This window comes from Ambystoma mexicanum, chromosome 2q (assembly GCF_040938575.1).
Source record: "Ambystoma mexicanum isolate Mex_15411 chromosome 2q, UKY_AmexF1_1, whole genome shotgun sequence".
Lineage (NCBI taxonomy): Eukaryota > Metazoa > Chordata > Amphibia > Caudata > Ambystomatidae > Ambystoma > Ambystoma mexicanum.
Genome location: NC_090924.1, coordinates 217,196,464 through 217,216,331, shown reverse-complemented (window position 1 = coordinate 217,216,331; position 19,868 = coordinate 217,196,464). Strand labels below are relative to the sequence as shown.

At 46.0% G+C, this 19,868-nt stretch overlaps 1 protein-coding gene across 2 annotated transcripts in view; it reads left to right on the top strand.

The window, feature by feature from the left end:
• Nucleotides 1-2,001: 2,001 nt before the first annotated feature.
• Nucleotides 2,002-19,868, top strand: part of LOC138569300 (uncharacterized) — an 84,965-nt gene continuing 67,098 nt past the window's right edge. The window contains exons 1-2 of one of the 2 annotated variants that reach the window (XM_069647155.1): nucleotides 2,002-3,816; nucleotides 12,812-13,162. In XM_069647155.1, the coding sequence (XP_069503256.1) occupies nucleotides 2,688-3,816; nucleotides 12,812-12,834 (1,152 nt within the window). In that variant the 5' untranslated portion in view covers nucleotides 2,002-2,687 and the 3' untranslated portion in view covers nucleotides 12,835-13,162. Of the gene's footprint in view, nucleotides 3,817-12,811; nucleotides 13,163-19,868 lie in introns of those variants that run through there. The other variant, XM_069647154.1, reaches the window with a different exon arrangement.

Below are 19,868 nucleotides of genomic sequence, written 5' to 3'. Positions count from 1 at the left end.
CGGCGGGAATGGTATGCCCTCCCGGCATACGGACTGGAAGTGGCCCTCTCTCCCGCAATTCGAGCATCGTTGTGATAGCGCTGGACACGCTCCGGCATGGGGGAACGACATCCCACATCGATAACACTGCCGCTGTAGACGAGGAGCTTGCGTGGGCTGCGTCCTGTACGGGTATGAGCCTCTATCTCCCGGGCGGGATGGCTGCAGCGCCGCGACGGTTTCAGCAGTGTCCAATTTGGGGTGGGCCGGATTGCACATGGATGTGGCCTGGGCATCCACCCTCTCGTGAATGCGGGCTAGTTCACTCACCTCTTGGATAGTGAGAGGTTTCTTCAGGAGCTGTTTCTTGAGGGCCGGAGACAGGCACCCTTCGATGACCCTCAGTCTAATGGCTTCTTCCAGTGAATACGCGTCAAATTGACAGTTCGCTCCTTTTACCCGAAGGCGGGTGATGAACTCATCTACCGTCTCTTGTGGCATTTGGGTGCACTTGTTGAATAAGTAGCGTTCATAGTCACGGTTGACTTCAATTATGAGGAGCTTGTCTAGCGCCTTGATCAAGTTCTTGAAGGTGTTTTGTTCTGCAGCGGGAATCGTTTTCACCACGGTTTTGATCTCTCCCCCCACCAGGTTGAGGAAAATGTCCCTGATGTTGGGCGATTCGCCATCGCCGGACCCCCGTACGTAGTGTTGAAAATCTTCCATCCAGTCAGTCCATCGCGGCCCTTTTGTGGACTGTGGGGTCATGGTGAAAGGTGGGGGTAGGCGTAGTTGAATCGGTTGCGTCGCACGGGGCAGTTGAGGTGAGCTGGGCCCGGACCCTGAGGTGGAGCCCCTTCTGCTCATGGCGACGTGCGACGGTAGCTCGTCGGGAGGAGATGAGTCAGGCCGTGGCGTACTTCAGTTGCCGGAGTGCACGTGGTAAAAATCCCTGATGTAGCGGAAAGAGGAAGGAGGTGGCACGTGTGCGGCCACCGAAGGAGCAGGAGGAGGTGCATGCGGCGGAGGAGCCGGTAGGCCTGCCGAGCACGAGCGTGGCGGATTGCCAAGGAGGAGGAGGACTCCGCGGTGCGCACTGGAAGACCTCGTCGCCAGTGTTACCCTCTCAGAAGGGCCAGTAAGGAGGACGCGCACACGGAGTGGATGTAACAACTTCTTTATTCATCTAATCTCTAACAGGAACTGGCGCCTTCGCGCCTTACCCAGAACTCCCCGTTTCTCCTTCCCGCTCCCCAATACAATAACTCCGCCTCCCCAACGGCGGGGGCTGCACTCATTAACTCTCGAGTGCCTGGCAACAAAACCCTTCACCACTCCCAATATCTCAACGGACCAAACAAAAGAACCCATTCTATGGCAAGACTGGAGGCGAGTATTATGCTTCAACTTCATTTATTTTACTCTCCAACAGTGTCAACAAAAACACACACAATAGCATTGAAAAGTATCTTCCTGGCACTTTTCTTCCTTTCAAACTACACGTCCCAATGTCCCAGTAGCTCCATGTGGCCCAGTCCAGCTATGACACTATTCCTGTCCCTGGACTCCTCCTCTTCTTTTACTGCTCTTCAGCAGAAAAGTACCTTTCTCTCATGTCTCCGTAGTTTGGGCATGTTTGAAGGGTTTTTAGCATATTATACGAATTTGAATGTAGAAATATAGATATTGGAGATAACGTGAACATTGACTGTGTAAATACAGGATTTTATTCAGGATATTTGCATATAAGCAGAGTACTGCGTGAGAATAGGTGCGCTTCGCCGGGGGCTATGCACGTCTTTATTGTGTCATTTATGCAGATTTCAGTGACCGCGAAGCATTCTGCGGGATAAAGGGGGCTGGATTGCAGGTACGAGCAGCAGCGAGGCAGGCGGGGCCAGTGCCACATTGCGGCACGTCCGGGGGCTCGCCGGGCCTCATAACCACAGAGCAAGTGGCCCCACCCTCGCGAAGGAGGGGCTCTGCTTGCACAGAGCGCTCTGACCCGCCCCCCTCCTTTGGGGAGGCAGAGTCAGAGCGCAACGCCAGGCAATTCTTTAGCAAGCATACTTCCGCGCCTCAGGGAAGACACACGGGCCCGACAGTGAATAAGCCTTCTCATATATATAAAAAGGACCCTAATTACATAAACACTGCATGGCGGAGGGTGTGATAAGCCCGAGCAGCGAGCAACAAGATTCCAGATCAGCTGATATCTACCAGCTCACAGCGGGAAGCGGCGCACACGGCCGTGGAACAGAGAGGAATTCCTCTCAGCTGATTCGGCCTCAGACAACCTGACAAGAAGTCAGAAGGCCACAGACAAGTGAATACAGACTGGTGCTATAGCCACAGAAAAAGTAAATAGACTTAAAAAAAAAAAAAGAAAGATATTTTATACATTACAAAATTGGGTGAGACAATTTACAGGACAGGACATCCTGATCAACGCAGCAGTGGGCGTGCAGAGACACCTGGCTCAGGTAACAGGCCCACGACACCCAGAGATGTCGTAATTTGAATGGAGTGAGGAGGAGCAGCCTCTAGACCTCGCTGCCAGTTTTAAGGAAGTGCTGGGGAGCTCGTTGACAGATGCAGTGGATCAAGGGGTAAGACCCCTACAAGAAAGGCTGGAGATTCTAGAAAGCATATTGAGCCAGCTTCGAGGCAGCTCCAGAGATAGTGATGGCACGCCCACAGGGCCCTCGATGACAGGGCTGAAGAGGAGTATCCAGACCCGGAAGAGAAAAGCCTCTTCTGACCACTGGGTCGAGATTACGGGGGTGAAAGAGAAGACCCCAGAGGCTGACAACGCCTTTACCAAGCTGAAGGAAGCCTTCATGCGAAGGCTGACAGTGGCAGGCCTCATGACCCCCTTCCCAGGGGAAGACAATATGGGCGGTGATGACCCAGGCTCGGAAGAGGAGCCAGCAGAGGGTGAACTATCTTCTCACGAGGAGGAGGAGAGAATAGAAGAATGGTGGGTGAGACCCAGCGGGGGCAAGAGAGCCTGTAAAGAAAAACATCTGGTCGTCAGCCAGAGGAGATTACAGATATGTTTGATCCTGAGGAATCCTAGATCGTCCGACTGGCAGCCCTCCCCCAGGGTGAAACACTACAGGAGCATCAGACTGAGGAAGGCCTTAGACAAAGAAGTGAGGCAGCGTCTTCAAGCAGAATGTCTGCGTCCAGACCTCCCGGGAAAGGTGGCAGAGACGCCAGAATTGGACCCTAAGATGTTGACCTTCGTCTCGAAGACCAGCAAGGACCCACGTAAGGGTATTGATAGATCCTGGAGTAGCTGCAAGGAGAAAGTGTTAGATATATCAGTCCCTCTGGCAAAAATAATGAACCTGGCAGGGAGAGCTAGAGATGCGGGGGAAGAAGTGGATCCCGAAGCACTGGCCTGTTGGGCCCAGAGGGCAGTCTGCCTGTTAGGCAATGCAAACTGCGCCATCTCTTCGGAGAGAAGGAGAGTCTTGCTCCTGAAGATAGACCCTAAGCTAAGTGACCTAGCATCTTATGAAGCCGGCGAAGCGGCACAAGGCATGCTTTTTGGGAAGACATTTGGCAATGAGATGGGACGATTTGTCGGCATGTACGCTTCGCTAGAAAAGGCGCAAGCATCAATCAAGAAGATTTTTCCTGGTAGAGTTTTTGCCGGGACCGGCCGCTATCAGGGTCGTGCAGCCGGTCGCTTTCAAGGAGGAAGAAGACCCCAGAATCCCAGAGCACAGTACTGGGAGAATAAACAGCAGGACTCCTTCCCCGCCAGAGGGAGATTTCTGAAAGGGTGCAGAGGAAGAGGAGCCAGCAGAGGGCAGAGCTTTACACCAGGTGAGAGCAACGCAATACCCTCCAGTGGGAAGGAGAACACTGCTTTTCTGGAACAATTGGCGCACGCTTTCCAGCGACATTTAGGTTTTTGCAAACTGTCAGAGGTCTGCAACTAGAATTTATCCAGCAGCCAGTTGGCCTTCGCAGCCGCACTTAGCACAATCAGAGCAGGAAAGTCTAGACAATGAGCTCCGGCAGCTGGAGGAGAAGAGGGACGTAGAGAAGTGCTGCGCGACCCCCAGATTTATAAGCAACATGTTTCTGGTCCACAGAAAGGAAAAAGGGCAACCAGTCATTAACTTGAAATAATTGAACGGCTGGATAGTATACCACCACTTCAAGATGGAAGGGATACACCAGCTCAGGGATACGCTAAGAGAAGGGAACTGGCTGACAAGGTTAGACTTGAAGGACGCATATTTAACAGTAGGAATTCAGGACATTCCTGGCTTTCCGCTGGAACAACCAACTGTGGCAGTTCAAAACTATGCCCTTCGGGCTAGCCTCGCCACCCTGGGCCTTCACCAAGTTGATGAGACCGGTAGCAGCAGTGATTCGGAAGAAGGGCATCAGGATGATTATATATCTAGATGACCCCCTGCTCTTAGCAGAAGAGAGAGAGAGACACTAGTAATCCAAACAAGATGGGTACAGGACCTCCTGATCTCTTTAGGTTTCCTAGTGAATGTATAGAAGTCGGATGTAAAGCCAGCACAAAGGATAGAATTCTTGGGGTTCGTACTAGATACCAGGAAACCAACTCTAGAATTACCAGCGAGGAAAATAAGAGATATCAAGAAGGAGATCAGGGACTGCTTGAGCAAGCAGACAGTATCTATCAGAGCGCTGGCAAGGATAGTGGGGATGCTTGCAGCATCGATCCAGGCCATTTTTCCAGGCCCTCTGCATTATCAAGCGCTCCAGAGACTGAAGATCAAGCATCTCCATCAGGCTCTGAAGTACCATCAGAAAATATCGTTAGACCAGGACTCCATCATAGAACTAGAATGCTGGCTGAAGAATATGGATGCCTGGAATGGGCGTGCCATTTTCAGAGATCGACCAGATTTAGTCATAGAGTCAGATGCCAGACGCATAGGCTGGGGGGCAAGCTGCGGACCACTATAGACCGGAGGGAAATGGAACGAGGAAGAGCTCTGTCTGCACATAAATTGTTTAGAACTTCTAGCGGGTTCTTTCTCTATCAAAGCATTCACCAGGGAGAGAGTGAGTTCATGTGTCCTCAAAAGGGACAACATATCAGCGGTCAAATATATAAATCATCTAGGAGGAATGAGATACCAACTACTAGCAGAGCTAGCGAAGGACATTTGGCATTAGTGACTGATGTCAGGAATGTCAGTGACTGCAGAGTACCTGCCAGGTTCGCTGAATGTAGTGGCCGGCTGGAACTCGCGATACCTGACGGACTCCAGCGGCTGGAGACTAGACATCAGGATTTTTCAGACTCTGAATCATCTGTGGGGTCCAGTTTACACAGATTTGTTCACGTCTCGCCTCAACGCACAGACAGTCAGCTATTTCAGCTGGAGACTAGACCCGGACGCAAGAGGCACAGACGCATTCCTCCAACAATGGTCAGGGGACCTGCACTACGTGTTCCCTCCTTTCTTGATGCTGAGCAGGCTCTTAGCGAAATGTCGGAGGGAGAAGGAAAAATTGATCTTGATAGCGCCGTTGTGGAAGTCGCAATTATGGTTTCCAACGCTGATGGAGCTGTCAGCGGACATACCTCAACTTCTCCCAGACAGAGAATGACTCCTCATGGACCCAGCTGGGTCATCTCATCCTCTGAGAGTGCGAGGGACTCTGCCGCTAATAGCGTACAGAGTATCAGGAGATGCTGGGCGCTGCCCGGCATTTTGGCAAAAGCTGCAGAGCTCATCGCAGAGTCATGGGCACCATCCACTAGGAGGAGCTATGACGCGGCTTGGGCGAGGTGGTCGAACTGGTGTAGAGGGAGACATACATTTTCATCCTGTTTCAGCCCCTGTAGTGGTGCTATTGAACTTTCTAGCATTCCTGTTACAATATGGGAAAGCGTATAGGACCATTCGAGTGTCCAGGTCAGCCATTTCAGCTGGACCTTTGCCGATTGAAGGAGTTCCAGCAGGGGAACATCCAGCGGTGAGTAGTGAGACTCATAAGAGGGGCGAAATATAAGGCACCTCCAGAGGCAAAGTACAGTAAGGTTTGGGACGTGACAGTGGTGTTGCGACTACTGGAGACCTGGCCATCAGACAGGTACCTTTCACTGAAACAGCTGTCAGGCAAATTAACAATGTTATTATGCCTAGTATCCTGTAAGAGAGTGGCAGACGTTAAAGCATTGGAAATTAACTGGAAGTCCTTCAGACCTGAGGGAGTCACATTTTCAATAGTGAAAAGCACCAAGACAGGCACGACTTCGGTGCATTATCCATATTTTCCGACTAACCCCAAGTGGTTTGTAGCGAAGTGTATCAAAGAATACGAGAGCAGAACAGCAGAGTGTAGAGCAGCAGGAACTATACAACTACTAATTGCGGTCAGAAGGCCATTTTAGGCAGTAGCAACAGCCACCATAGCTAGGTGGGTGAGAGAGGTGATGCAGATAGCAGGTATCGATCTGAATGTATATGGTCAAAGAAGCTGCACGCATCTGTTTACTGCGCCACAATAAGATTTGAGAGACTTGAAGTTGTTGCCAAAAAAATGAAAACATTATTTATTAATAGCCCTTTGTTTGATGACACGTGTTTCGGCACAATCCCTGTGCCTTCCTCAGATCAGGGCAATGTCTATTTGATGCCACAAAATTGTATAATTAAAGATGTGCAAAATGTCATAACGTGACGATACAGCAAAAACCCCCGAATTGGGGCAACACAAGAAAAAATATTTTATAAAATCATATGTTTCACACCATTAACATAAACACAAAAGACACAAATGGAACATTCATTGTATGATAAATTAAATCACATCCCATAACATTACATAAAAGTCATATAGAATTCAAAAACAGCAAATCAAATAAATTAAAAAAAGTTGTGTAAGTAAAAGACAATTGTAATTAAAACATACCATTCGGTCGTCGAGATTTCATTGAAAGAGGGTGGAGGTGGGGGTGAAGAATAATTGAAAATATAAGGAGGAGAAGAGGATAGGAGAAAAAAGAGAGAGAAGACATCCAAATTAGACGATATATACTAAAATAAAACTGCGGGGATATGTTCAGTTATCACTCACCCCGCAGACTACGGAAAAGTTAGAGAGGAAAAAAGGAAAAAAGGGAAGAAAAAAGAAAAAAGGAAACATAATGGCGGAATATTTAGAAAATCGAGATGAGGAAGCTAGCAACCTGTTCACACCGAAAGGGAACAATGCCCATTCATTTGGGATGAGTACACCAAAACGGGAGGATCTGGGATACAAATTTATTAAGTTGGAAAGAGTATCACGGAAGGAGATTGACAAATACTGGGAAGTCATTTCACTGAAGAACTATCTAAGCAAGAAACAAGTTCCTCGTGGTTTATGAATCCTGATCTTCCCAGACTTCAACAAAGATGAAGACAAGGACCTGGCGGAAGATTGGGAAAAGAATCTGGAATCCTGTTCCACACAAATGTTGGAGATGTTGGTGGAACATGCTACACGGGAACAGAAGAGAGCCATTGAACAAATAGAAACAATTAAGAAAGAGATTACTGATGCGAAAGCATTGGAAGCAACCAAAGAGAAAAACTATTTGAAGATGTATGAGGTACTAAAAGAATATCAAGATGATATCAAATTACGGAAACTACAGAAATTTTACAGAGATGAGAGAGACTATAAAGAAGACAGAGTGTATACATTTCAAGATAAATATAACAAACTGACCACACCCTCATCTAAAGAAAGTACACCAAATACATCACCGGCGAGCTCGGACACAGAGGAATTATCGGAAGGAGAACCACTTACATCAGAGGATGACAACAGTGCAGGGAAAGGCTTCCTCAACCAGATAAGGAGATATAAAAAAGGCAATAGGACCCAAACACCAAAGCAAGTCCGTTTTCAGTTAATGAACCTCCCAAACAAGAAACAACCTTTACTCGGAGAAGAGGAAGGAGGGGGTCAGGTAGACACAGCCAACCCAGATACCTTAGAAGAATCACAAAGACTAACAAGAGCGGGAACCAGGGCAGCGGCCAAGAAGAGCCAATGAATACTCTTGTGATGAATCTATCAGACACACACAGGATGAAATCTCTCCTTAACAAAGGATTATCATTCGCACCAACTGTCTATATGGAACCCATGCAAGTGCATATTGATTTGTTTAAATTTGTGAGAAAACTAAAACTTAAGAAATTCTTTACGACTCAAGTAGAGAAAGTGAAACCAACTTCAGATCCATTGAGAACAAGTGAAGTCACGATAGAGGAACTAGGCAACATTCATCTTTTGAGATCACTACAGGAACCAGAAAATGTCCCCATCCATCAGACCAGGCAAGAACTAACAATTTTACCTATTGGTCTAATCAGTAAAGAACTCAAACCTACATCCAGATTTTTACCACAATTACCTCCGGACAATATGATAGATGCTTTCTATAAATCAGTCACGAAATCCCTATATAAAACTCAAGATAAACTGAGAAATAATCGCAGACAGACAGAACGGGAGAACCTTACACTACAAGAAAGGAGTGCACTTCACAAACTGAAAACCAATCGACACCTGGTCATTAAAGAAGCCGACAAAGGTGTAAATATAGTTGTTATGAATCGTATGGACTATATTAAGATGGCTCAAAATCATCTTGATACTCCAAACTGTTATGAAGCTTTGACAAGTAACCCGAAGAATAAGATTGTCCAAGACCTTAAGGATTCAATTGACGGATGGTACCGACAGGGCCTCATCACAGATGAGGAAAAAAAAATTCTGTTTATTCCCAAACCGATATTACCAACTTTTTACTTCCTTCCTAAGGTGCACAAGGCCTTCTCCACCATCCCAGAAGGAAGACCAATTCTGAGTGGAATAGGTTGGGCCACGGAACCATTATCAGAATACATTGATAACATATTAAGACCCAAGGTCAAACTGGTAAAAGCCTCCCTAAAAGATACAACTGCTGCAATACATATCATTGAAAGTATTCACTGGAAGCCCACATACTATCTCGCCACATGGGATGTCAAGGCCCTCTATACGTCCATTGGACATGATCTTGCCCTTGACACCGTTGACTACATTTTTAAAGAGGAATCAGCATCTCATTTCCCGTTCGTTTGCATGCTAAAAGAAATGCTCATGGCCACCCTAGATAATAGCATCTTCACTTTCAACAATATCTTTTTCAAACAGAAAAATGGGGGTAGCCATGGGGGTTAAATATGCACCGACACTAGCAAATCTAGTAATGGGCATGTTTGAGGACTTGCTAATTTATACTACAGAGACTTACAATAGACACGTCGTCAAATGGACTCGATACATCGATGATGTTTTCTTCGTATGGAACGGGACACCACAAGAACTGGAAACTTTCAGACTTCAAATCAACAATAACAAACTAGGCATTGAATTCACAGGAATTTGTAGTAAGACAGAGATCAATTTCTTGGATCTGAATGTCTATGTTTCAGGAGAACATCTGAAAACCAGAACATACCGGAAAGAGACGGAAGTAAATTCTACACTATATGCCACCAGTTGCCACCATGAACCGGTAATTAGGAATATCCCTAAAGGGGAATACATTAGGGCCAGGAGAAACTGTCAAGAATTATTTCATTTCAACGAAGAATGTGCAATATTGTCAAGAAGATTTCAAGCCAGGGGCTATTCGACTAAAAGGCTATTCGACTAAAAGCATTGAGATTGCACATAATAAAGCACAAAAAATACCGAGAATACAGACTTTGACACAACGGGCTAAGAATACAGACTTTGACACAACGGGCTAAACCTATTCCATCTGACAAGGTACAATTTATTACTACATACTGTGCAGACAAGCATATTATCAAGAAATCTCTCAGAAAATATCAGATCTAAGAAGAGCAAAAACCTTGAAACAGAGTCTCAGCCCGTCACTACTACCAGAAGAGAGGAAAGAGGCAACTGTGACCTGGCTACAAGAATTGATTCCAGGTTTTAGAAAGTGTGGCACCTGCACGATGTGCAAACACGCTACACCGACGACAGATGTTTTTAAAGCAGACAACGGACTTCAAATCAGGATACGTGAACAGATAAATTGTAAAAGTAAACATGTCATATATGCAATCATCTGCACTTGCAGGAAAATCTACATAGGGAGTACGATTCGTGAACTTCGCTTCAGGATTAGAGAACACCTGGCAGTGATCGGAAGCCAGGACAAGAATCTGCCTCTCGCTGATCATTGGCAGCGAGCACACAAGATGGACAACAAGCAACATATCAAATTCATTGGTTTAAAAAAAGTGACTCTGGGGTGCAGAGGAGGCAACCAGGAACTGCTATTACGCCAGGAGGAGGCCAAACTCATCAATTTCTTCAGATGTGTGGAAACTGGCCTCAACAGAGACAATGAAATGTCATACTTTCTATGACTTTTGCAGGCTGCTCTTTGCATTGAACAGATCGCCAAGGGAACATTTTGCACTAAGAATAATGATGTAACGATGTAAATTGGGAACAATGTTTATATCTATGATTGTAAGCGTCAAACAATGGAAACTGATAACTGCAAATAATAGTTTTTCAAATATGATCTAGATAACATATTAATGACACACTAAAACCACGGTTTCGCATACGTCTCACGTAGAAACATAAAATGCCTCCCTTAAAGCCAGCAACACTCACATTTTTTATGAGGAACACCGGACCCAGTGTTATGAAATAGTTTGCAAGGCTTTTGCATGACTGCCCTGATTCCAGAGCCGTATAAGACTACATCTCCCAGAATGCCTCTGGAGGAGTGAACACTCCTCTAGGAGCTCATCCGGATAAGGTGTATATTGACTACCTCCGTTGCAGGAATATCAATTGAGACATTGTAATGAAGTTATGTAACGAGATAAATGATCTCTCAATATATCATAGGAACGCACTCCTGCAGGACCCAAGTATCCTCGCTATAACGTATGTACCTATTGGCAACAATAATGTTTTTTGCTCTTAAACATGGCCGACAGCTGTGACAAGATGGAAATAGAGGTAGGACCACTAGGATTACTATAGTAACATCCTATATACAAAGGAAACGGTATGGCGACTCCTATCCTGGTAATCCGATGCGTGATGCGTGAATTTTGAAATTTTCAGGTAAGCCCTAAGGGGGCTATCTAGCCCACCCCTTAGCACACCAATCAACTCAGGGTCCGCACTGCAGACCGTAATAGATTTCCCCACCCGCCCCCCTACACGGGTGAAACCGCATTACTCTTTTCGTACCCTCATGGTTGTATACACGCCAACATGAACGCCTAAGACAGAGCATGGTCACAAATATTTTAAGAACATGCACACACTTCAGGTAATCTAATACACCCTTAAATTAATCGGGTTGGAGCACCGCGAAAACGAACGCATAGGCGGTTAGAGGTAAACAATGCGACACTAAAACTAACTGGTACTAGCATGTAACCGTACTCACGGACTGGTTATAATATATCTGTTTAAATCAATTGGCTGAAATCTCATAGTACACACAGATTTATTGATGCATAAAACAGACCTTTATGTCTTACCTCTACTTTTTAGAAGACGAATAGAGTCTGATGGGACTCATTGGAAAACCACGTTAATGTGTAGCTGACAAATAAGTTGATGGGTAAGCTTTTTTGTACCCACTTGGGTTTCTCCGATTATACACTGAACATATCCCCGCAGTTTTATTTTAGTATATATCGTCTAATTTGGATGTCTTCTCTCTCTTTTTTCTCCTATCCTCTTCTCCTCCTTATATTTTCAATTATTCTTCACCCCCACCTCCACCCTCTTTCAATGAAATCTCGACGACCGAATGGTATGTTTTAATTACAATTGTCTTTTACTTACACAACTTTTTTAAATTTATTTGATTTGCTGTTTTTGAATTCTATATGACTTTTATGTAATGTTACGGGATGTGATTTAATTTATCATACAATGAATGTTCCATTTGTGTCTTTTGTGTTTATGTTAATGGTGTAAAACATATGATTTTATAAAATATTTTTTCTTGTGTTGCCCCAATTCGGGGGTTTTTGCTGTATCGTCACGTTATGACATTTTGCACATCTTTAATTATACAATTTTGTGGCATCAAATAGACATTGCCCTGATCTGAGGAAGGCACAGGGATTGTGCGGAAACACGTGTCGTCAAACAAAAGGCTATTAATAAATATTTTTTTCATTTTTTTGGCAACAACTTCAAGTCTCTCAAATCTTATTGTGGCGCAGTAAACAGATGCGTGCAGCTTCTTTGATTATTGTTACAATCGGAGTGGGGGAACTCAGTGTCTCCGGTCTTCCTGCACGCACCATTGCGACACCACCTAAATGGTGATTAGAACTCAAGTCGCGGAGGTCCAAGAGTGATTCTTCCTAAAAAGTTCCCTGTGTTCTTATATTTTCTGAATGTATATGGAGCACACTCAGTAAGAGGGGCGATGGCGTCCAGAGTGTTTACAGCAGGGGTATCTCTGCGGGAGATTATGCTAGCAGCTGATTGGGCGAGCGATAATACCTTTAAAGGGTTTTATTTCAAACCAATTGAAAGTTTAGAGACAACTGTATTAGAGAAGCTTTGAACAAGCATAATGGTAACCTCTAGTCTTGCCATAGAATAAAGATTACCCCTGCTAATTGTGCATGGAGTATTCATTCTATTAAAGACTAGGAGCCGAGCATTAAATTCACAACTTGTCGTGTATTGTATAAAATGTATGTAGTTAATGAATGGATACGACAGTACATGGACTCCACCCTAATATTGTTATTTGTATGATCCTTAGGGGAAGAACAGAAAAACAATTAAATAGGAATCCTCAGAGAGGATCAAGGTTTGACGGAAGTAGTGAGCGCAAGTGGAAAACAGCTCAGTTAAGCTGGCGCCAAATTGGAACTGTTCGCCCTGTTGGCGGGTCATTGTTAAAAGGTTCAAGAGACAGTTCAGAGCCATACAAGAGAGGAGGAGTCCAGGGACAGGAAGAGTGTCATAGCTGGACTGGGCAACATGGAACTACTGGGACATTGGGACTTGTAGTTTCAAAGGAAGAAAAGTGCCAGGAATATACTTTTCAATGTTATTGCGCGTGTTTTTGTTGAAACTGCTGGAGAGTAAAATAAATGAATTTGAAGCATAATGCTCGTCTCCTAGTCTTTAATGGAATTAATACTCCCTGTGCAATTAGCAGGGGTAATCTTTATTACTTTTGATGCAATCCGTTTGGGAGTCCATGTGGGGAGTTCTCATTAATACTGGGCTCTTCAATTGAGCCGTTAGCCCAAGCAAAAACACACCACAACTAGCCATGCCACTGTCTCATTGTAACTTGCCAGACCTCCATGCTCGTAGCGCCACCCATACAGTTCACTGATGTTCGGATCGCAGCCATGCTCCCTCATGAAGTGTGTTTCACGGTCGCGGCACACATCCATGGTCACTTTGGCTATGTGTGCCTCATCAGCCTCTTGAGCTTCCTGTATTCCGTCACTTTGCGGAACGTAAACTGTGACGCCGTAGGGTCCTTATTCCATCACACTGAGAATGGGCACACTCCCAGCGTTCTTCTCTCTGAACAACTGCTATGGAACGCCATGCTCACCCTGTTCCCCACAATCGCCAACTCCCCCGTCATCCACCATGATGTCCCCAGTGGGAGTGGATTGCGAAGCAGGGCAGAGCTCTGAAAACTCCAAGCGCTTCCTCTGCTCTTCCGCTCCCACAGCGTACTAGGTAAGCGCCACTTGCCCCAAGGCATTACCGTTCTCCCAAGTCGTAAGGGACACATCTTTGGGATCTCATTGTACCCTGCCCTTTTTGTTTGTTATGGCAGGCCTTTTCTGTATTGTCCCAACTAAACATTTGAACAGGAAACAGGAATTACACAGGTCAATCTGTAACCCATCATCATTTACTGGTGCTTACTTAACATGGGAAGGCATGTTTGTTTTATCTGTGTGCTCCCTTTCTCTTCAGGTTACCAATCTCTGTCTTAAGGGGTTGTTACTGCCTCTTTGCTCACAGTAACAAACAGGCGTGACAACGCACCGACTCTTCTCCCCTTCTGGGTCTTCTGACTGTGCCGTCAGTCTTCCGTGGGCCTTCTATTGGGTTGGCTCCCCCTTCTTCACCCTGGGCTATCTAGTGGGGCTTGTTCCCCTTCTACTTTGCCTTGGGCGATGGGACTTACTTGTGGGGGCAGTAGTTCCTCTCTCTTCTTCTCTGCACCCACCGCAGCAGACTTGCCACCATCAACTTCTTCTTGTACACAGGTCCTTTTACTGGCCTCCCAGAAAAGCAGCTTGTTGCCAGTGAAATAAAACAGGATCCTCAGGCAAAACAGGTAGGTTCCAGCAAGTTACTTTATTCAGGATACTTTAAGTTACATTAAGATGACTAGTGAGAACCACTGGCTTCCATCACACAGGCAGGGGCTCTCCAACTGCCTGAGTCTAGAATGTCACACCAAACATTCGCTCTTACCTCGCCATACTTCTACATTCATCCCAAACACTATACAACAGTTATATGTAATGATTGACATGTTTTTGATTTGATCCTAAATATTGCAATTCACAGGGTTGAAACAGTGTAACCTCTTCCAGCTACATGGATACAAATTGCTCTCACTAACTTAGATCGGAGAATGGAATAATTCCCAGTGGTGATCTTGTCATGCGTTTTCAATGTGTACCCCTCAGTTCCTACTAGAGAATAGGGCAGCCCTCCTGGGCAAGAGCCGTCCCCAACAGGGACAGAGCCGACCAACATTTTGTATCGGCTATAAATCGTTCGGTTATGGGTTACAAATTGCAGCAATGAAAGTTGGCAGAGTCCTGACAAACATGCATGCCCAGGTATTTAGACGAGCCAACACTACCCTAAAGATGCAATTGTCTGGGATTGCTTCAGAACCCCTTTTTATCAGGAATAGAATTGACCTTCTCCAGTTGACCCTGAGGCCACTATGTCATCTGTACATTTGTAAGATCTCCATTATCCTTGTCGACCTCTGAGGTTTCCCCACATACGGCAACAGATTGTGTGCATACAAGGAAACACAGTCTTCTTGGCCAACAGCCATACGATTCCCTTCATTAGGGGATCGCCCCTTTAGCCAGATTTCCAGGGGTTCGATAGCTACGATGAACAACGGGGAAAGAGGGCAGTCCTGGCACATTCCTCTCTCCAGCGGGAAGTGCTTAGATGTCACCCCATTAACTCAGACCGTCTTCAGGGGGCACTCATACAACAATCTAATCCATTGTAGGAAGATTGGCCCGAAACCCATACCTGACAACACAGCCCAGACACATTCCCAGTATATTGAATCAAAGGGTTTTTCATAATCAATGGCCAGTAGCGCCAGAGGTTCCGGAATACAGTCAGCCTTATCCAGGGCCGCTTGGAGTCTGTGAATATTCATGTTAGTTGCCCTGTGTGGCAGGAAGCCATTTTGATCTGGGTGGATCAATGCAGGCAAGATCTTAATCAACCTTGTCGCCAGTACTTTGACCAGTATTTTTGATTCCATGTTAAGGAGCAAAATAAGCCAATTTAGAAGCACATTCATGCATCGGTTTGTCTCTTTCAGCAATGACTATCGATTGCCGCAAATCTTGGGGCAATATTCCCTTGCTCTTGCTATTCTGAAACATATCTAACATTTGTCCAGATACCACGTCCTAGGTCGGGAGAAGAGAAAAAGAGAAGTAACACCTTTAAGAGGAACCCAGAATGAGTAACAAATGCCCCCCATCTCTCAAACCTAGACAGATAGCAGCTCCCAACCCAGACCTTATCCTAGTACTGTGGTACTTCGGTACCTGGCCTGGTATTCACACCCTTCCCTTGTCGTGCCGACTGGCGTCCCATCAACCCGTATACTGGTATACGCCCTTCCCCAGCCTCCACAGATCCCTTCCCAGCAGGCAATTCCACCCAGGACTGCTGCACCAGCCTGACAAATCATCCTCCTACTGTCATCGCTGTTTTAGCTCCGGGGGTCCCAGAGAACACAATCCTGGTCAAATCTGTTTGGTGCCGACCAATATTTTCCTCCAGAGACAAAGTACAATCTGCTCCCACCAACACCCTACCATTGGGGACACTGATAGGCTCAGCAGTCTCAGTCCAGGCCTTGGCCAATCCAGACAGTTCCATCTCCCTTCTGGCCCCAGGTCTGCACCCCACCCCCTACTCAATTGCATGGTTTTCTGCCAGTCCCAAGCCTCCTGTGGACTGTGAAAGAAGGAGCATACCTCTGCAAGTACTTTCAGTTTGGCTGGATTGAACATCCTATTTGTGGCCCCTTTCTTTCAGCTTCATCCTCACTGTGTCATAAGATTTGCGTTCTCGCTGCACCTCTTGAGTGAAGTCATGATCCTTGGGGTACCCACTTTATCGGCCAAGCTTCTTCAGGCATCCTGCAGCATTGCATCCCTATCTCAGACGTTAAGGAGCTTTGCCGCAAGGACGCTCCTAGCAGAAATATCCTTCAATAACTATATGCACTGTGGCGGTCGGAAGAAGGAGTTGGACACAACACAGACATTTTAAGTGTTTTATTTTACATAAAAGACAAAGCCTAGCTTGCCCTATCACTATAGGGGAATTCTCTAACTAAATTAAACTAAGGTGCTCGTCTGTTGTCAGGAAATCAAAAATCAAAAAGGTCCTCAGTCCAAACCTAAGCCTATCTGACCCTACCACTAATAATACTAACTAAGCTGGGTCCAAAAGAATCTCTTTTGGTGGCCTCCCCTTTGCCTTTTTATCTTGCGGCTTCTCCCAGGGACTTCTGGTCTCATACAAGTCTATAATATCTAAATGTCTCTTGTATCACAAAATTACTCCTTATGATGATCGCCTCTGGTACTGAAATGTCTCTTTCATGAGCTCCTGCAGCTCTTCCTAAATGTTGGTGAGTCATATTTTCCTGAGAAAACAAACTTAATATTGTTCTCTTGAATATAGTCTCTTAACCCTTTAAGTGCCATGGGTTCCCCCCCCAGTGCCAAGGCCTTTTTTGGTGATTTCGGTATGTCGCCATTCAATGCCTTGTAACGTTTATGTTACATGAGATATCTAGGCCAAATTTGGCCCCTTTTTTTCCCACATGATGGCGGTCGTAACGCCACCCAGGAATCCTAGGTTGCTGTAGGGAGTGAGAGAAAATAACCAAAAAGGATGAAAATGTTGTGTTTTTTCAAAAAATGAAATAAAATGATGTACAAAGAATCCTGTGGTTTTTTCCTTGTAACAGCTAAGAACAAATGGTTTCCTGTGCTGAATTCCCCGATTTCCTGGCTTTCAAGAACAGGTTGAGTGGAAACGAGAAAAAATTATTTTGATGTGGTTATCAACCGTTTTGTGAGAGGTAGGCGATTTTGGCAATTTTTGCCAATTCGACATGCATGGACGGAATGGAAGAAAAGGGTAAGAAAGCCGAATTGGAGGACAGAAAGGCCTACATTTCTGAAAAGTAGACAAAATTCAAAATTTAGGAAGGGGTGATTTGCGCAGGTCGGGCAACAACTAGGTAGGGGAAAATGATATTGATTGGGGAAAAAGCAGAATAATGACCGACAAAAAAAGTATGGGGTGGACATGGTTGGCTTGGTACAGCAATGGCTTGTATGAATTTTTAGAAAAACAATGCTCTGCTACATTCCCCCGACTCTTGCAGTTGGGAAAGCACACATTTTTTGTGGTGTTTCACAAAACAAGCAATACCACAAGCCAAACACTGAGCCATGGTACACAGGAGTTTTATGCTTATGGCCTGAACAGACGTACTTAGCATGTGTAAATCAGGAAAACCAATGTGGTGAGGAATGGCAGGCATACATTTTTTTTGAAAGAGCACAGGCAGACCTTTTCAAGGGTAGGTGACTTGTGCAGGTTACAAAAGTGTATGGTGCCTAAAGCAGTGACTTAATGTAGGGCACATTTGGGAAATGAAAGGGTTGTGTGACAAAGGGCACCAGCAAATGGGTCAAAACGTTATTAAAACCACACAAACACAACCAATGTCATACCTTCCCACGTTCCCACACGTGTCCCGATGAAAACGGTACGTCACATGTGTGGGTGCACCTACCTGGGTGCCAAGGGGAAAGCCAAACACACCCCTAACCCCAAGTCTTTTCTGACATCGGAATTTCACGATTTTTTCAGACGGGCACACCATACAGATATGGGCCTCGGGTGTGCAAGCCACCAAGGAAAATAGGGAACCCCATGCATTTCCGAAAAGCGGACACCCATGGGAATCCGCAGAGGTCTGACTTGCGCAAATCGGCCCAGAATGTATTACCCAGAAACCACAGCAAATTCCGAAATTAGGCGAAAAAAACCCCATTTTCCGCACATTTCACTCGGCTCACCCACTGAAACACGCCTCCAACAACACATGGCCTACCGTCCCGCGTTCCCACAGGTGCCCCGATGAAAACAGTACCTCACGTGTGTGGATGCAGCTACCTGGGCGCCAAGGGGAAAGCCTAAAACACAGGTAACCCCAAGTCTTTCGGCACAGCATCATTTCAGGAATTCTGCTCATGCGCACACCCTACAGATTTGGGCCTAGGGTGTCTAAGCCACCAAGGAAAACGGGGAACCCCATGCATTTCCAAAAAGAGGACACCCATGGAAATCCGCAGAGGTCTGACTAGCGCAAATCGGCCCAGAAATGATTACCCAGAAACCCCAGCAAAGTCCGAAATGTAGCGAAAAAAACGCATTTTCTGCACATTTCACTCGGCTCACCCAGTGAAACACGCCGCCAACAACACATGACCTACTGTGTCGCGTTCCCACAGGTGTCCCGATGAAAACGGTATCTCACAGGTGTGGGTGCACCTACATGGGCGCCAAGGGGAAAGCCTAAAACACAGGTAACCCCAAGTCTTTCGGCACAGCATCATTTCAGGAATTCTGCTCATATGCACACCCTACAGATTTGGGCCTAGGCGGTCCAAGCCACCAAGGAAAACAGGGAACCCCATGCATTTCCGAAAAGAGGACACCCGTGGGAATCCACACAGGTCTGACTTGCACAAATTGGCCCAGAACTTATTACCCAGAAACCCCAGCAAAGTTTGAAATGTGGGGAAAAAATGCATTTTCCGCAGATTTCACTCGGCACACCCACCAAAACACGCTGCCAACAACACATGGCCTACCGTCCCGCTTCCCACACGTGTCCCGATGAAAACGGTACCTCACATCTGTGGGTGCACCTACCTGGGCGCCAAGGGGAAAGCCTAAAACACAGTTAACCCCAAGTCTTTCGGCACAGCATCATTTCAGGAATTCCGCTCATGCGCACGCCCTACAGAATTGGGTTTAGGGTGTCCAAGCCACCTAGGAAAACAAGGCACCCCATGCATTTCCAAAAAGAGGACACCCGTGGGAATCTGCAGAGGTCTGACTTGCGCAAATCGGCCCAGAATGTATTACCCAGAAACCCCAGCAAAGTCCAAAATGTTGCAAAATACCCCCATTTTCTGCACATTTCACTCAGCTCACCCACCGAAAGATGCCGCCAACAACACATGGCCTATCGTCCCGCGTTTCCACAGGTGTCCCGATGAAAATGGTACCACAAATGTGTGGGTGCACCTACCTGGGCGCCAAGGGGAAAGCCTAAAACACAGGTAACACCAAGTCTTTCGGCACAGCATCATTTCAGGAATTCTGCTCATGCGCACACCCTACAGATTTGGGCCTAGTGTGTCCAAGTCACAAAGGAAAATAGGAAACCCCATGCATTTCTGAAAAGAGGACACCCGTGAGACTCCGCAGAGGTGTGACTTGCTCAAATCGGCCCAGAATGTATTACC